The sequence below is a fragment of the Nomascus leucogenys genome, unplaced genomic scaffold, assembly GCF_006542625.1.
Source record: "Nomascus leucogenys isolate Asia unplaced genomic scaffold, Asia_NLE_v1 000804F_88330_qpd_obj, whole genome shotgun sequence".
NCBI lineage: Eukaryota > Metazoa > Chordata > Mammalia > Primates > Hylobatidae > Nomascus > Nomascus leucogenys.
This window is the reverse complement of record NW_022097431.1, coordinates 47622-65435: the sequence shown is the minus strand read 5'-3', so window position 1 is coordinate 65435 and position 17814 is coordinate 47622. Positions and strand designations below refer to the sequence as shown.

The 17814-nt window shown below is 35.8% G+C and overlaps 1 protein-coding gene across 1 annotated transcript in view; it reads left to right on the top strand.

Annotated features, from left to right (window-relative positions):
- LOC115834255 (cilia- and flagella-associated protein 47-like) overlaps positions 1 to 17814 on the top strand; it is a gene marked incomplete at its 3' end in the record, with an annotated part of 77386 nt that overhangs the window by 22619 nt on the left and 36953 nt on the right. Inside the window, exon 4 of the mRNA XM_030809001.1 lies at positions 13805 to 13904. Coding sequence (XP_030664861.1) covers positions 13805 to 13904 — 100 coding nt within the window. The remainder of the gene's footprint in view (positions 1 to 13804; positions 13905 to 17814) is intronic.

Below are 17814 nucleotides of genomic sequence, written 5' to 3'. Positions count from 1 at the left end.
CTGACAGATGTTTCACAAAGTTCACAATTTACATTTTACTATATTTAATTTTGTCTGTTTAAAAATCTTTAGTATTTAATATTCACATAATTCTTTACAATTCTTATATGAAAGCATCAGAAATATCAATTTAAAACAATAGGACAGAATCTGATGTTGGCATTAGTTCAACCACTGTGGAAAGCAGTTTGAAGATTTCTCAAAGAACTTAAAACAGAGTTACCATTTGATCCAGCAATCTCAATAGTGGGTATATACCCAAAGATAAACAAATCATTCTACCAGAAATACACATGCACTCGTAAGTTCATTGCAGCACTATTCACAGTAAGAAAGACATGGAATCAACCTAGGTGCCCATCAATGGTGGATTGGATAAAGAAAACGTGGTACATATGCACCATGGAATACTCTGCAGCCATAAAAATGAAGGAGATCATGTTCTTTGCAACAACATGAAAGCAGCTGGAGGCCATCATCCTAAGAGAATTGATACAGAAACTAAAAACCAATTACCACATGTCCTTATTTATAAGTGGGAGCCAAACATTGGGTACACATGGACATAAAGATGGGAACAATAGACACTGGCAACTACTAGAGGGCAGAGGGATGGAGGGGCAAGGACTGCAATACTACCTATTAGGTACTATGCTCACTATCTGGGTAATGAGATCAATTATACCCCAAACCTCAGCATCATGCAATATACCCATGTACCAACCCTGCACATGAACTCTCTGAATCTGAAATAAAAGTTGAAAGTTGTAAAAATAATAAAATAAAAAATAAAAAGTTGACTAAAGAAAAAAATAGAATAAGAAAAATAAATTTTAGGATGTAGGAAAATGTTGCGTTTTAGTTTATATATACATGCAGAGGTGTGTGTGTGTGTGTGTGTGTGTGTTGTCAAAACTAAAACTTTTGATTAATTACTAGCCTAGTTTTTCTCAAAAAGCTAGGATTTGGGGATCTCAATAACTGTTACATAAGTAAAGGGGTTTCTTTTGATAATCGTTTGGATATTTTATTCTTAACAATATTTGACACAATCTGTTCACTTCTGAAGGTAGAATTAGCCATTCGTGACATGAATTTTCATGACATCTTTAATGTACTGCTAGGGCATCATTTGTATACTATTCCTACCCTATGATGTGAGCAGCCTGAGGCAAAAATGTTTGTGTTTCCAGAACCTCATGTCCTACAAGTAAGAAACAAATGCGTCTCTATAACTATTTCTTGAATATATGAGCATTGTCATATAGGAAGACTTTCCATTGCTGTGTGATTTCAGAAGATGGCATAATTATTAACATACTGATTGACTAGCTACCCATATCTCATGTCCACTCCTGAAAGAAACATTTTTCTTTCATGGAAATAGGTTTAGAAATTATGAAACGTGTACAGCTCTGGTGATGTGTAAGACCAGTGTGGTATTTCCTCTTTGTTTCTGGAATATAATTTGACCAGTCACTTATCTTCTAAATGTCCTTGCTACGAGAATTCAGTGCTGCCATTCCATATAAAAAGATATTATGTTTCACATATTTCCATTCTCAATCTTTCCCTTCTTTCTAACATGTATCTTTTGAGTTGCAGAATGAAAGCACATGGATTTCTTTAAACTGTAGTTTATTCTGATTCTAAGGATATTTTGTGAATGATAGGAAAAAATAAAAGAAGAATGTTTTGTGGTTATCTGAATTTTGTTGCAATCAATTAAAAATAATTATTTCTTCATTTATTCCAGTGTCATTTTGGTGGAATCCTCAACATTTGTCTCTTCGCCAACAAAGTTAACTGAATCCAGGCAATACCGGAAACATGAGTAAGTGTCTATATTTTGTACTCATAAGTATCTGAGAAAAAGTTTTGAGAAATAAGTAGTCAAGGAAACTAGTTATATAATTACACAATAGTTTTCATTTATTCAAAATGTTTAATTTACCTAATTCACACTCATATCCAAATATATATATTACTAGATTCATGTGCATAAAAATTGAATAAATCTGAACTTGATTAAATATAGTAGATTTTCATTATTTGTGGTAGTGATGTTCTATAAAATCGCTACACATATTATGTTTGTGAATACTGAACCATTATTCCAAGAAGAAACACATATAATCATACAGATTACAATAGTAAACTCTAAAACTAACCAATCATGGAAGACTCTATTTTCTTTTTTTTTTTACAAAATGAAAACAAAGTTCAGAAGTATCAGATGACTTTCCTGAGACTGCCCCAATAAAAGGCATCAGAGAAGGTATTCAAACCCTGTCCACTAGGCCTGAGTGTCTTGCATTACTCTGCACTGCCCACTATTGTCTCTACCTCTTGTCATCTCTATACTTTTATAAGGATTGAAATAAGAAGGCCCCTTGTACCTTGTTTGACCTCAGCTGCGAATTGGTGCAACCGGTGATGAGAACTTTTCACCACTTTGTGCATGTCTTTTAACACCATGAAAGCACCATGAGTATTGATTTTGGGGTTGCAAATACATTTTAGGAAGTAGGTGGATTTGCAAATATGGAATTCGTGGATAATGAGGATTGACAGTATTTAAATTTATTCTACCTACTTTATGAGGGCTATATTTAGTTTATAAAGAAATTTGCTGAATAAAGAAACAGGATTTTTAAAAAATTGATTGCTTTATGTTGCTCCTCTATTTTACACCATAGAATCACTATATAAAGTTAAGTACAATTAAAAACAATGTTATCAAGGTTAAAGAAAGTTAAGTAGAGAGAAAATAATGTAGATGTCTATTAATGAAATGCATCCCTATGTTGACCATTACTACTATGTTTTTAGTTTATTTCACACCCTTGTTTGTCTTTGTATAGTGCTTGACAGCATCAATATCATCCTTTTAGATCCAAAAATGTATCAAGGGGCAAGAATTTGACAATTTAGATGACAGGAATTCCCAGTGTCATTAGAAACCATTAAAGTGCTTATACAGATCTTGCTAAGATTAAAATGAGTATAGTTTTTTTTTTTTCAAAAGTGACTTGTATTTAACTTAACACTTTTGGGAGATTGTATGAGTTGCATCTATTGTGAGATGTTTGATTCCTTCAATGGTTATTCTGTGAGAAAAGTTATTAAAGAAGAAACCATTTTTGTCTCACTGCATTTATTTTATTGAATGCCAATGTCATGCTTACCTAGGGCTTTTGAAGTCTTGCTTTCACATTATGCTTTAGTGAACAATAAAATATGAATTGATGTATTGACCTATAAAGTAGCATTAAAGATACCAAAAGAATAAGAGGATTGTAGGTATTTTATGTTAATTTCTTTGTAGATGTGAAATTTAAGTTTTACTGAAGTATTGCTGAAAACTCTTCTGTAAACAGTTCTCCTAGATTTTTATCTTTTTAGCCCCTTGATTCTTCTTGATTAAGTGGCTGCTTTGTGATTGTAGATTTTGCCTGAATGGACTTCAAATAACTTCTTCACGTTAATTGTGTAAAATTTATAGTATATGGTAAATTAGAGTCAGATCTTGAAGTAACACTGTAGGTATCTGTGAGTATAAATAACTCAAAATTGAATCAGTGTAATAAACAGAAAAATTGAGTACAATTTCAGGATTTAGAATACAAAATATGATTTCTGCATCTCAAATTTATCATGTTTTTCTTTATATAATACTCTGGAATGGGTTTGATTAGATCCAGAGTTCTGGGATTATTGAAGCCATAGAATCTAAAGCTACAAGTAAGGTTATCATTTTGTGGTATGCTCCCCAAATCAAAAAGAAAATAGAGCAAACAATTATAAAAGCATTTATAATTTAATTTTTCCAGGAAAGGAAACCTTGGAAGTACTCATCCCAAATAATTACCAATTCAGCATGAAATATAGCTTAAGAAGTGTGTCTGTCATGGTCCCAAGCATTATTGATCATTCTTTCTAATTAGTGTCATACATTTTATTTATAATGCTATACTTCCTTAGTTCTTCTCTCAAGCCTTTCTGTGATGAAAAACAAAACAAAACAACAGCCAAGAAAAACTTAAATATGCTGAGACATTGAGTGTTGAGTCAGAGAGAACATTGATCCCAAATAGAGCAGTCAGGCTCACGCAGATTAACTCTCCAAGAATAACTCAGAGCCATACATTTAAAATACTGGGGATTTACTGATGTGTACCCCTGTGAAGACTGTCTCCTAAATCAAAGGCAAGGGCAATTCTTATAAAGGCAAAAGCCACGAAGTTTCTCAAGAAAGAGGGCTTGTCACTTAACGCAAGCTCTTGGTTTATCATTTAGGGACTAGCATGAGATGATGGCTGAGGCCCAAATCCGTATGTTGAATTGAGATAAAGTAGTCTTAAGTTCACATGCAAAAGGTTGTTTTTCTGACAGTTCTAAAGAGAAGAAGTTACTATGGCTCCTTCATCTGGAATTCTGCCTGCTTCCTGTATAACACCTCCAGACTCTAGATCATGTAGCACGAAAATCTGTATTCAGTTTCTGACGGATTGATTAAACTATCCAGAGCTCCAACAATCAAAATCCACTTCTTAGGCAATGGAAAGGAAGATGCACAAGGATAAGAGTGTGCCCTTTTTCTATTAGGGAAGTTTGCCAGAAATACCACACAGCACTTCTGTTTGTAGCCCATTGGCCAGATTTTAATTAAATGACCAAACCTAGCTGGAAGAAAGACTGGGAAACCTCCTTTCTCCATACACATCTAAATAAAATTAGGGTTGTGTCAGTGAGGAGAAAAGGAAAACGATTATTGGAGTAGTTAACCAAGTCTCCACCATGAAGGGACACAAAGACTTTTATCCGCAAGTAGCACAAAATGATCTAATATTTCATCAATCTGGCTTCTTTGGCATAATGAGGCATTTCTATCTTTAAATATGTCTTAATAAAATAATACTTAGTAATGTTACACATTACTTTTAAAAGCCTTTTATTGTTTGTCTTGAAGAGATTTCCATATACAAACTGAAATTTAATAACATGAATTTTAAATCATGGCCAGAATGAAAGTCGATAATAGTGCCTCTATGATTAATTTTCTTATGCAATCCACCATATAAAAATCATTATATTGTCTCAATAAAATCTTAGTATAATCTCTATGTTTAATCAGCATGGTAGCAAGTAAAACAAGAAAATGTTTAAAAAAAACTCCATAGATGAACTGGATTTTTAAAAGAGGTTTTCTGAAATGTTCCTGTTTTCCTCTACTTAGGCTCATGGTAATATTGCACTTCTCCACCAATGTGGAATTTATGTGTCAATATATAGCCTATTTGGCCAATGGTGTGTGAGGAGAAGTGCTGTATGTTATTTCCAAATGGTAGCTTTAAGAACCAGTGAGAAATTTTTCATGTTCCCTTCTCCTGCCACAACTATCATTGAAACACATATAGAAAGGAACCTCCTGGTCAGACATGGTGGCTCACGCCTGTAATCCCAGCACTTTGGGAGGCTGAGGTTGACAGATAACTTGAGCTCAGGAGTTCAAGACCAGCCTGGGCAACATGGTGAAACCCTGTCTCTACTGAAAATACAAAAATTAGCTGGACATAGTGGCGGGTGCCACTACTGGTGGTCATCTCAGCTACTTGGTAGGCTGAGGCATGAGAATCATTTATGCCTGGGTGACAGGGGTTGCAGTGAGATGAGATTGTGCCACTGCACTCCAGCCTAGGTGACAGAGTGAGACCCTATTTCAAAAAATAAAAATAAAGAAGAAAGGAGCCTCCTTCACCAAGGATCCCTGAGTGTACCCTCCACCTTGATAAACATGTAGCATTAGCAAGGAATAAACTATTGTGCTAATCCATTGATACATGAGGTTGTATGTTATTGCAGCATGACCTAGCCTATACTATTAACTGATACTCCTCCTCAGATTCACATCAGCTAATATCTCTCCAAATAATACATTTTCTCTTCTTAGGTGAGTAGTAAAGTATGAAATAGTAAGCATTGTTAAACTGGCTTTAAAATAATGATAGACTTTTCTATTTAAAAAGCCTCCATGAGCTGCTCTTTGTAAGCAATCAGATACATATATTATAAAATAACCTGTTTGGAACCACATGAATCATAAAACTTTATATTCATCACACATTTTACTTTGTGGGGACATGATCCATGAGCATAGATAGTGAGAGCATTTAGTAAGTTCTTATTCTAATGAAACCCAAAGGAATTATCCGGAACGTATCAGCGTAGGCAACTGATTTTAGCCAAACCTTGAAATTAATGAATGCAACAGCTGCGCTCAGAAATGAGTACTTTGGCAATTATTTCTAATGGTTATAAGACCTGCTTTTTTTTTCCCAGCAATATTGAGTTATTTAATCGTTCAACATATTCTTATTAAGTGGCAACTCAGGCACTGGAAAAACATAAAGATAAATAAGTCACATATCTGGCCCTCGAGGAACCAATCACCAAGCAGAAAACAAAAATCCCTACCAGTGGAGGAAGTTTTACAGTGAAGAAAGTATTTGTTAGTATTAGATGAAAGTATTAGATGACAAAAATACTCTATGATCTCATTGCTTACGAATATTACTATCTAGATATTATGGAGAATTTCATGGAAGAGAAGACATTTTAAAAGAAGTATTTTGGTATTATCTCTTATTATAAACAAATTGTGACCTGAAATATGAGTAAGATCTTGATGGCCAGAATCTAGAGAAGGAGGATAACTTTCCTATGAGCATAGGAACATGGGTGGAGGGAACTCCAGAAGCAAAGGGTAGTGGCATGCAAGGGGAAATAAAAGACATGTAAACTGCAGGGCCAATATAGGAGCATAGGAATTAGTGTTGAAAAGGTAATAAAGTGTTTATCATTCTGCTTTGAAAGTATTTCTCACAAACCTATGTTTTATTGTAGACTGTATGCTCCATGAGCTTAGGGGCTTCATCATTAATCTCTATGTCTCAGAAGAGCTTGGCTCAGAATTGCAGCCAAAAATGAAAGAAGGCCCTGATAGAGATAATTTTCTGGGTCTTGATTTTTGTTTAAAAAAAAAAGAAAAAAAGACTGGTTGCAGTGGCTCACCTGTAATCCCAGCACTTTGGGAGGCTGGGGCAGGCAGATCACCTGAGGTCGGGAGTTCGAGACCAGCGTGACCAACATGGTGAAGCCCTCTCTCTACTAAAAATACAAAATTAGCTGTGCGTGGTGGCTCATGCCTGTAATCCCAGCTACTCGGGAGGCTGAGGCAGGAGAATTGCTTGAACCTGGGAGGCGGAGGTTGCAGTGAGCCACGATCATGCTATTGCACTCCAGCCTGGGCAGCAAGAGCAAAACTCCATCTCAAAAAAAAAAAAAAAAAAAAAAAAAGCTGGATTCTGCAGACTCATGATTTTAAAATATTTATTTTTACTATACTGAATAATTAGGAACAATTAGAATTAAGCAAGTGTCTTAGTCTGTTAGGGTGCTATAACAAAATACTACAGATTGAGGGGCTTAAACAACAAATATTTATTTCGCACAGTTCTGGAGGCTGGGAGGCTGGGGAGTCCAAGATAAAGGCACTGGCAGATTCGGTGTCTGGTAAGGGCCACATTCCTGGTTCATAGATGACAGTCTTCTTGCTGCATGCTCACCTGGCAGAAAGGGTGAGGGAGCTTTCTGGAGTCTTTTTTATAAGGGCACTTATCTCATCCATGAAGACTCCACTTTTCTGACCTTTGACAGGTCTTCACCTCTCAAAGACCCCACCTCTTAATACCATGAAACTGGGGATTAGATTTCAACAAATGAATTGAGGGGGTCAGGGCAGGGGAAGCACCTTCAGTCTATAGTAGCTAGTCTCTAAAGAAAGCAGAGTGAATTGAAGGCCAAGTATGGTAGTTATCTTCCATGATCCTATTCTTCTAGATTAGGATTTCTTAACTTTTGAAAATGTTATCAGGCTCTTTGGTTCTCATGAAGGCAATTGCACTTTGAAGAGTAGTGTTTTCTAAACACATAAGATAAGATGTAAGGATTAAGACTATCTTAGTCTGCATGGGCTGCCATAACAAAATACTATGGACTGGATGGTTTAAATAACACAAATTTATTTCTCATGGTTTTGGAGGCTGGGAAGTCCATTATCCAGGTGCTGCAAGATAGAGTTTATTCTGTGTCCTCTTCTGGTGGCTTGTAGATGGCTGCCATCTTATTATGTGCTCACATGACCTCTTCTACATGTGAGAATGGGCAAAGAGAGAGAGTTCTCATTTATCTCTACTTATAAGAACACTAATTCTATTGGATCAAGGCCCTTGTGATCTCAGTAAAGCTTAATTACCCCCTTAATATTTCTCACTTCCAAATATAGTCACATTGGTGGTTAGGATTTTAACATATAAATTTGGGTGTGAAGGGCACCATGCAGTCCATGGCACAAAGGAAATGAATATTATGATAGATTATCAAAATATTTTAAGAGTGTAATATAATAAAATATATACTTCTTTATTAACAGACATAATGGTGAAGTTAATGCCTACTATACTTTAAAAGCAGTGATGGACATAAATAATATCTTAAGATATGAACTGAGATGTGATATAAATATATCTGTGATTATTTGGTGACCAAATCATAGGTATGCTTAATACTACTGTGGTTTGATTTAAATTGTTGTTAAGTTAGTGGATGTCAAGCTGAAATTTTTTCCCCATTCAAATTTGTAGATCAACTCCGCCCTTCTATCTTAGGACTCTTTGCTTTAGACACTTCTCAACTGCTTAGGGGTCAAGGTGGTGCAAAAAACAGCAAATATTTCATTTTTACTAGCCTCTAGATATCCACTGGGACTTTTATTGAGAAACACCTATATATATATATATATCAAGATAGAATGAATCTAAAACTTAATCTCTCTAGTTTTCATGACGCATGTGGCATTTAAAGGGCATGATACATCAAAACTAGACTTGAACCAGACGTTTTGCTATTTGGTTGAGATACAGCCTTGAATGTCTGTCCTGAATTAACTTCATGAAGGCTTATGATAAACATCTTCCTAACCCTTTTGGTAGAGGTTTGAGTAGGAAATCACTTTTTGGGTTGATTCAGTCATACCCTTAAGTGAATCAATCCAATGCCATTTTTATCATTTTAGCTTGAAAAGAGATACATACCACTACTGCAGAGGAAAAAGAAATATTACCCCTTCACACCTCAAAAGTAGTTTCCACTCCCTGACTCTGGGCGACTACCGGGTTAGCAGGAAATATTTCATTGGTTGTTCTACAGTATTTTTAAAATAATTTTAGCCTCTTTTGATTCTATTTTTTCCCTAAGATTAAAGACTTACTCTTCTTTTAATTCAACAATAGTTTATGAGCATTTAGAAAGGGGTAGTGTGGACTGAGGTGCAAGGATTAACAAAAAGGTAAATAAAGTTCTTTTCCATTCTGTCTTTGGGACCCTGAAGTTTTGTAAAAATGTTAGATTTGTCACTGGCTTTCTAGACTCAGAAACATTCATCAGGTAAAATAGAATTTTTCCAGTCAAATTATTTCATCAAATTATTTTCTGATGTCTTTTGTAATCATGATAACCATTGGATTCATAAGCAAGTCAAAACAAATATCTAGGTCTGCAATGTGTTCTATCTATCTTTAGCTTAAACAGTCAATCAATTGTTCTGGGTTTGAGAGTCTCTTTTTGGGGATGAGGCAACTGTGATTTCTTGTTTCCAACAAAATAGGTAAAGACAAGGAAAAAGATATGAAGCCCAAATTGGTCTGCTTTTCTACTCACTATAATAAAAATGATTGAACTAGAGATTACAAGGATTGAACAAAATGATGTTTGGAAATTATCTGTATATTTTAATCAGGCTTTCTACCCAGAGCTCCAATATCAAAGAAATAGCAATGGAGCCAAATACGGAGAATAATAAGCAGTCTTTGTTATTATTTCTATTCTGTATGGTCTCCCTTATAAATGCTAAGATATCCATCTATTGTGTCTATAGCAGTGTTAAAATGTTTATCAAACCTGCGAATTACGTAAAATAATAAATGTTTTTATTTTAAAAAGGTATTACCTTTTTTAAAAAAAGATATAATTTACAGTGCTAACCAGAATACCTGTGAGTATAATTAAGCCACAGAATAACTGTAAGAAGTGGTAAGTAACCCCATTACAAATGTGGTGTAAAGAAAAGACAGTACAGTGTTACTCATCAAAATCAAATGGTGAAAAGGAATCGATAACTTTAGAATAACTTTACATGTAAAGAGTCAAAATATTTTACAGCATCAAATTCAGGGAAAAGCAGATGTCAAAGTGAGCAAATATGGGGTTTTGTGTTCTCAGAAAAAATTCAGGTAATCAATATCTCTAAACCAAAATAGTAATTGACAGCTTATTGAGCAAAATAATCATGAATACTACAAGAAGAGTGATATGGGTGAAATTGATGGGTTCTGGAAGACCTGGAACCTTTCAAGGGAGGCAGTTGCTTCAGGCTGTGATCTGCTAGTTTGTTTTTAGAAATGCAATCAGAAATTAATCAAATTCCAAAGTCTTCTTATACCTTTCTAAGAAACAAGCAAATGTGGAAAAAGTAAACTTAGAGAAGGAAATTTTATCAAGAAAGCAATTTCTAGAACCACTTTTGGAAAAAGTACCTATTTAGTCCTAAATTGAGATCATCCACGTTTTGAGTCTTTGGATTAGGGTTTCTATTATTATCAAATTTGCACTTCTCTATAGTACTTATTTTAAAGGGAAAAATAATTATTTTATCAATTTTTTGAAAAGAGTGGTGGAAATATGGATGTTTGTTAGTTTTCTTTTTGTATTTTTATGTTTTTTAATTTCTAAAACAATGTGAACATCAAATAATATTTGAAATATATCTATGGTCTTTTCATATCATTTGTACTTAGCCATAACTTTCAAGGCTCTATATGATTTAACGAATATGAAGAATTGTTTTTGAGTTTTGTTTGTGTTGTTGATGTTGTTTTCCTATTTTCTTGTGTCAGTGATGATATGAGTAGCAGTGGGAGTGACACTGATCAGGGCTGTTGCGATTCCTCAAATGTCTTACATACCTGTGAGTACCTAAATAAAAGTTTTTGTTTTCATGTCTGATTTTTATGTGCAAATCATAATATGAAATGAAATATTCAACAGGGATGGTTACAAGGATAGACAGAGTGGTAAGCCCTGGGGATTGCTGGCTGATTTGAGGCTGAAGCATAGGTCCTGAGTCTTTTCCCTCGATGACCCTTTGGACAACTCTGCACACATCTCTCCTTTCACTGCCAGTCTACTTCCCTCCAATGTACAAAAAATGTGTTTAGATATATGGCCTGTATGTCTCTTCTGGCTTATTCCAAATTGTTTAAACTTATTTTGGGGACAGGTATCACCAAGTTTAGAGTTGTAAGGGGAGCATTTTATTTCATAAAATTACTTTATGAAATAACTATACATCTAGAAAAGATGGATATAATGATCGGTAGAACAAATGGACATAGGAATGTTCTGGTTATCTAGAGCTGTAGAACAAACCACCCCAAATATACTGGCATAAAACAGCAAAAATTAATAATAATGGTTATCTCTCATACATCTGGGGTGACTGGGCTTAGCTGTGTGACTCTAGCTCACGGTGAAATGGAGGCTGGGGCTTGAGTGCTTTCAAAGTCTTCTTCACTCACATGTCTGGCTGTTAATGCTGCCTTTTGTTTGGGACCTCTGCTGGGGCGCTTGGCCTGAACACTTACTCATGGCTTCTCCATGTGGCCCAGGCTTCTTTATGGGATCTCGTTAAGTTCTAAAGTGAGGTGAGCCAAAAAAGAAAGAATTGGCAGAATTGAGTTACATTATTTGATCTAGTGTCAAAAATCACACTGCTTCACTTTTGCTGCATTCTAGCATACGATTTGTAAGGATCAAGTCACTAAGGCTGGCCCACTACATCATCATATTTAAGGCAATATCAAATAATGTGTGGACATGTTTATTTATTTATTTTTTATTTATTTATTTTTTTAAATTTTATTATTATTATACTTTAAGTTTTAAGGTACATGTGCATGACGTGCAGGTTGGTTACATATGTATACATGTGCCGTGCTGGTATGCTGCACCCATTAACTCGTCATTTAGCATTAGGTATATCTCCTAATGCTATCCCTCCCCCGTCCCCCCACCCCACAACAGTCCCTGGTGTGTGATGTTCCCCTTCCTGTGTCCATGTGTTCTCATTGTTCACTTCCCACCTATGAGTGAGAACATGCGGTGTTTGGTTTTTTGTCCTTGTGATAGTTTGCTGAGAATGATGGTTTCCAGCTTCATCCATGTCCCTACAAAGGACATGAACTCATCCTTTTTTTATGGCTGCATAGTATTTCATGGCGTATATGTGCCACATTTTCTTAATCCAGTCTATCGTTGTTGGACATTTGGGTTGGTTCCAGGTCTTTGCTATTGTGAATAGTGCCGCTATAAACATACGTGTGCATGTGTCTTTATAGCAGCATGATTTATAATCCTTTGGGTATATACCCAGTAATGGGATGGCTGGGTCAAATGGTATTTCTAGTTCTAGATCCCTGAGGAATCACCACACTGACTTCCACAATGGTTGAGCTAGTTTACAGTCCCAGCAACAGTTTAAAAGTGTTCCTATTTCTCCACATCCTCTCCAGCACCTGTTGTTTCCTGACTTTTTAATGATGGCCATTCTAACTGGTGTGAGATGGTATCTCATTGTGGTTTTGATTTGCATTTCTCTGATGGCCAGTGATGATGAGCATTTTTTCGTGTGTTTTTTGACTGCATAAATGTCTTCTTTTGAGAAGTGTCTGTTCATGTCCTTCGCCCACTTTTTGATGGGGTTGTTTGTTTTTTTCTTGTAAATTTGTTTGAGTTCATTGTAGATTCTGGATATTAGCCCTTTGTCAGATGAGTAGGTTGCAAAATTTTCTCCCATTCTGTAGGTTGCCTGTTCACTCTGCTGGTAGTTTCTTTTGCTGTGCAGAACTCTTTAGTTTAATTAGATCCCATTTGTCTATTTTGGCTTTTGTTGCCATTGCTTTTGGTGTTTTAGACATGAAGTCCTTGCCCATGCCTATGTCCTGAATGGTATTGCCTAGGTTTTCTTCTATGGTTTTTATGGTTTTAGGTCTAACATGTAAGTCTTTAATCCATATTGAATTAATTTTTGTGTAAGGTGTAAGGAAGGGATCCAGTTTCAGCTTTCTACATATGGCTAGCCAGCACCATTTATTGAATAGGGAATCCTTTCCCCATTGCTTGTTTTCATCCAAGAATCTTCAAATTTGTGTGGACTATGCAATGTTTCACAGGGTACAATGGATAACTTAAACTGGAAACAAAGGATGTATTATCTATATGTTTATTTATCTAAGTATGGCACACTAACCTATTGTGCCATGGAGCTCCATTTATCTATCTAGCAGTTTTAAAACATGTCCAGACAAACTTTGTTTCATATATCCTGGCTAATTTTACACAGTAGTGAAATTCTTCATAATGAAGTTATGTATTAAGGAATCTTTATAGAGGGTCATAATTAAGCATTGTTTCATAACAAGGTTGATCTAGGGTCACTATATTTTCATTAACAAATGTATATATCATCTTGTAATCTTACATGCTAATGTTATGAACATTTTTTGATACCAAAACTTTAATCACTAAATGAACAGCACTTACAAAATTATATGTCAACAATCTCTGTTTATGTTTTGCTAGCAATTAAGTCCACTTTTCTCAGAGAGTTCTTCTGCTCCATGCATAGTGTTCACCTGGGAGTGAAAGGAACTTCAAGCCTAGAGCTCCGCTTTCTTCCCTTTAACATGCACGTGCGCTACTGTGTCATCATCCTGAGCAACAAAAAGGTGAGAACAGAATTGTGATCTGTGTGTTTATCACGAGCTGCCACTTTAATGGAGTAACCAACAGCAGGTGACTTGAAGGCAACTGGAGACTCTAGAATTGTGGATGATTTCAGCTCTCAAGTTACTAAGCAAAGAGCTTATCCTCAAGAATATCCACAGTTACACTAGTTGTGGGTAAATTTTATAATAGCTGCATAAAGCAGTCCCATGGGAGCAGAGTGACCTTTTGTGGCTCTATTTGTATTAATTATCCATAGCTTCGTAACAAATTATCACACACCAGGTGGCTTAAAACAAGACATACTTATTATCTCACAGTTACTGTATGTCACAGGTTCAGGTATGACCTATATAGATATTCCGAGGACAGTCTATCAAGTCTCCATTCGAGGGAATGACCAGAGCTGGATTCTCTTCAGAGGTTCAACTGAGGAAGGATCTGCTTCCAAACTCCCTCAATTTGTTGGCAAAATTCATTTCCTTATGGTTCTGGGATCCATGCCACCTACATTTTCAAAACTAGCAAGGGAGAGAGACAGAGAGAGTTAGAGAGGGGGAGAGGGACAGATGTGAGAGAGAAAGAGAGAGAGAGTTAGAGCCATCACTGAGGGAAGATTTATGGCATTACCTGCTTCCAGAGAGACACTGCCATGTGTTAACCTTAGAAAGAAATTTATAACCCCCAAGATGTAGTCCCAAATTTATCATCATTATGTGTACACTAAATTGAATATATTTTCAGTGAAAAATGGTAATTGGAAAGAGGTATTGTACTTACCTGGTGTCTATGGCATTATTTACATGTGAAAAATAATATAGCCTATCAGAAATGTAAAATATAGTTTAATTTTACACTTAAAATTACCACTTAGAAGGAAAAAAATGCATTTTTATAGTAATGCTGAAACTTGTTTGTTAAATTATTTTAAAGGAGTTCAGGATTTAAGTAAATTCCTGCATATATAAAATTTGTGAAATGTAATAACTATATTGTGACCAGTAGTTTGATCAAATACTTCACAATCACTTTTGTATATTAATTTGTAATATAACCCAACAAAATACTAGAGTTAATTCTCAATAGCATAGTAACAAGGTTGATTTTATTCTTTGACTTAGTCTATTGGAATATTAATATTAGCTTACACAAATTTAATATAATTAATCAAATTATAATTGACATGTTCTCTCAATTTACTAAAAACTAAATCTTGCTTACGTATGTTTTGTCCTTGTCAGAGAAAACATTAAAATAAAACAATAATCTTGAAATTATACTGCTATCAATTGTGAAACAATGCCCTCAATACAAGGTATTGCATTGAATTAATGTTTCTTACATGAAGATCTATCGTTTTACACATTGTTTATTATATTAAAAAATGTAATAGTTAACCAAACATGCAAGCTCACCTAGTTAGCTACTGTTCTTTGTGTGTGTGTGTGTGTATTTTAATATTTCTTTTTTTCTTTTTTTATTTTTTTATTATTATTATACTTTAAGTTTTCGGATACATGTGCACAACGTGCAGGTTTGTTACATATGTATACATGTGCCATGTTGGTGTGCTGCACCCATTAACTCATCATTTAGCATTAGGTATATCTCCTAATGCTATCCCTCCCCCCTCCCCCCACCCCACAACAGTCCCCGGTGTGTGATGTTCCCCTTCCTGTGTCCATGTGTTCTCATTGTTCAGTTCCCACCTATGAGTGAGAACAAAAATGTGGCACATATACACCATGGAATACTATGCAGCCATAAAAAATTGATGAGTTCATGTCCTTTGTAGGGACATGGATGAAGCTAGAAACCATCATTCTCAGCAAACTATCACAAAGACAAAAAACCAAACACCGCTACTGTTCTTTTTAAACGGGCCATAACTGCTTTACCATTAAGAACCATCTGTTGGCCGAGTGCAGTGGCCCAAGCCTGTAATTCCAGCACTTTGGGAAGCCAAAGCGGGCAGATTACCTGAGGTCAGGAGTTCGAGACCATCCTGGCCACATGGTGAAACCCCTTCTCTACTATCAATACAAAAATCAGCTGGGCATGGTGGCACACACCTGTAGTCCCAGCTACTCAGGAGGCTGAGGCAGGAGAATTGCTTGAGCCTGGAAAGTGGAGGCTGCAGTGAGCTGAGATCATGCCACTGCACTGTAGCCTGGGCAACAGAGTGAGGCACTGTCTCAAAAAACAACAACAACAACAACAAAAAACACCTATCGAAAACTGAAATTAGACCTCTACTTGATAGTTTTCCATGTATAAAATTGAAACATTGCTACCAACACTGTTATCAAGCAAAGACTATTTCATTCATTTTGGCTGTTCTGTTTGAATTTTCAAATAAAGTTGAAAAGATTTAAGGAACAACTATTTGAAAACAGAATAGTTTTACAAATCTTACATTAGTGATCATAGAAATTCTTAATTAAGGGAGAAACCCATGAAAGCTCTGAAAATTCATGCTATCAAATGCTACAGAGCCAAAAATTTTTTGCTCCAACGTGGAATGGAGCAAATTAGCTGGAGGAATTTCAAGCAGAATCAGTGTCCAGTCCCTGATGAATTGTACCTTTTAGGAGGAGGGGTTGACAGACCCCTTTACAAAGCACACAGACATTGCAAAACACACAATCATCTACTGATAAAACCTTGGGGTTCTGTCTTCACTGTAGTGTCTAGCATGTGAACACCCACTCTGTGTGATCCTGGGTTTTTATGCAGTAAACCACTTGGCATTGCTGAACTGATCTGTGTAAGGGAGGCAAGGGTATGAAAGAGGATGCCTGACCTGGGGGCTGAGTTAACAGCGGGTTCCACTTGCAGCCTTTTGCTGTGGTATAGCCAGCCCGCTCCCAACAAACCTTCAGTGTTTTTTATTGACTTGACCCAGAACCTCCCTTCCACCTGGTAGATTTATCTTCTGGCCTTTTTTGTTCTCTGTCTACAAACCTTGCTTAGAACAAACTGAGACCAAAGTCCAAGCATTGCTGAATTGCAGAAGCCAGAAGGGAGGTCAGCGTCCCAGAATAACTTATGTGAATTGGTCAGGCCCACACCAGGGTGCCATATACCAAAGTGAGTTTCAGCCTTGCCAAGTCAAGTTGGAGGTTAACAGGGAAAGCATGCCCACTCCCAGGTAGAAGACCCTGCAGGGCTTTCTTGTTGATTTATGGTCTATAATAATTTAGCCTAAGGGTATTAAGCACCAGTTCTTAAGTATATTAAATGTCACTTTGGCCATCTCCCATATATTTGCATAAATCAATAGGGCCACTCGTCTGATTCTTTCCACTATCAGTCATTTCATTCTCTCTCAGTCTTTTGTGTCTTCCTGTGTCTGGTGACGCAGAGATTAAGTTGGCAGTCTCTAATATGAATATATTTAAATATTTTCCAAGAATGTGTAACTTTTTTCAATTATAATGAATGTTTATAACATTAATACAGAATTTAACAGTATTGATTTTGCTTGTTTATTGAATGTGAAGGTAAAAACATTATATTATGCTAAAATCTTTATGTGATTTTATATTTAGGCAGACTAACTTTTGTTTTATTAGAGATGTATTTATAGCTTGAGGAACTGAGTATTATTTGAGGATGCTTTCTTTTTTATTTTTCATGATTTATAATGGCAAGCCCTATTTCATTTGTCCTTTGATTATTTTATTCAATTTGTCACAACTTTTTTCTTTTTTTGGGGAATGAGGATAACTACACTCCTCCCTACAGGTGACACCCCTGAATTCCTGGTGAAACATAGGCAAGATGAAATCCCATTTGGCCTATAATTGCTTTGAAGCATTTGTTAACCTCATAAAGCCTGCTGCCAATATGGGGGCAGATTATGTCAACCTTGAAGTCTCTGTCAATGTGGCATATACTCACAAAGTTAAA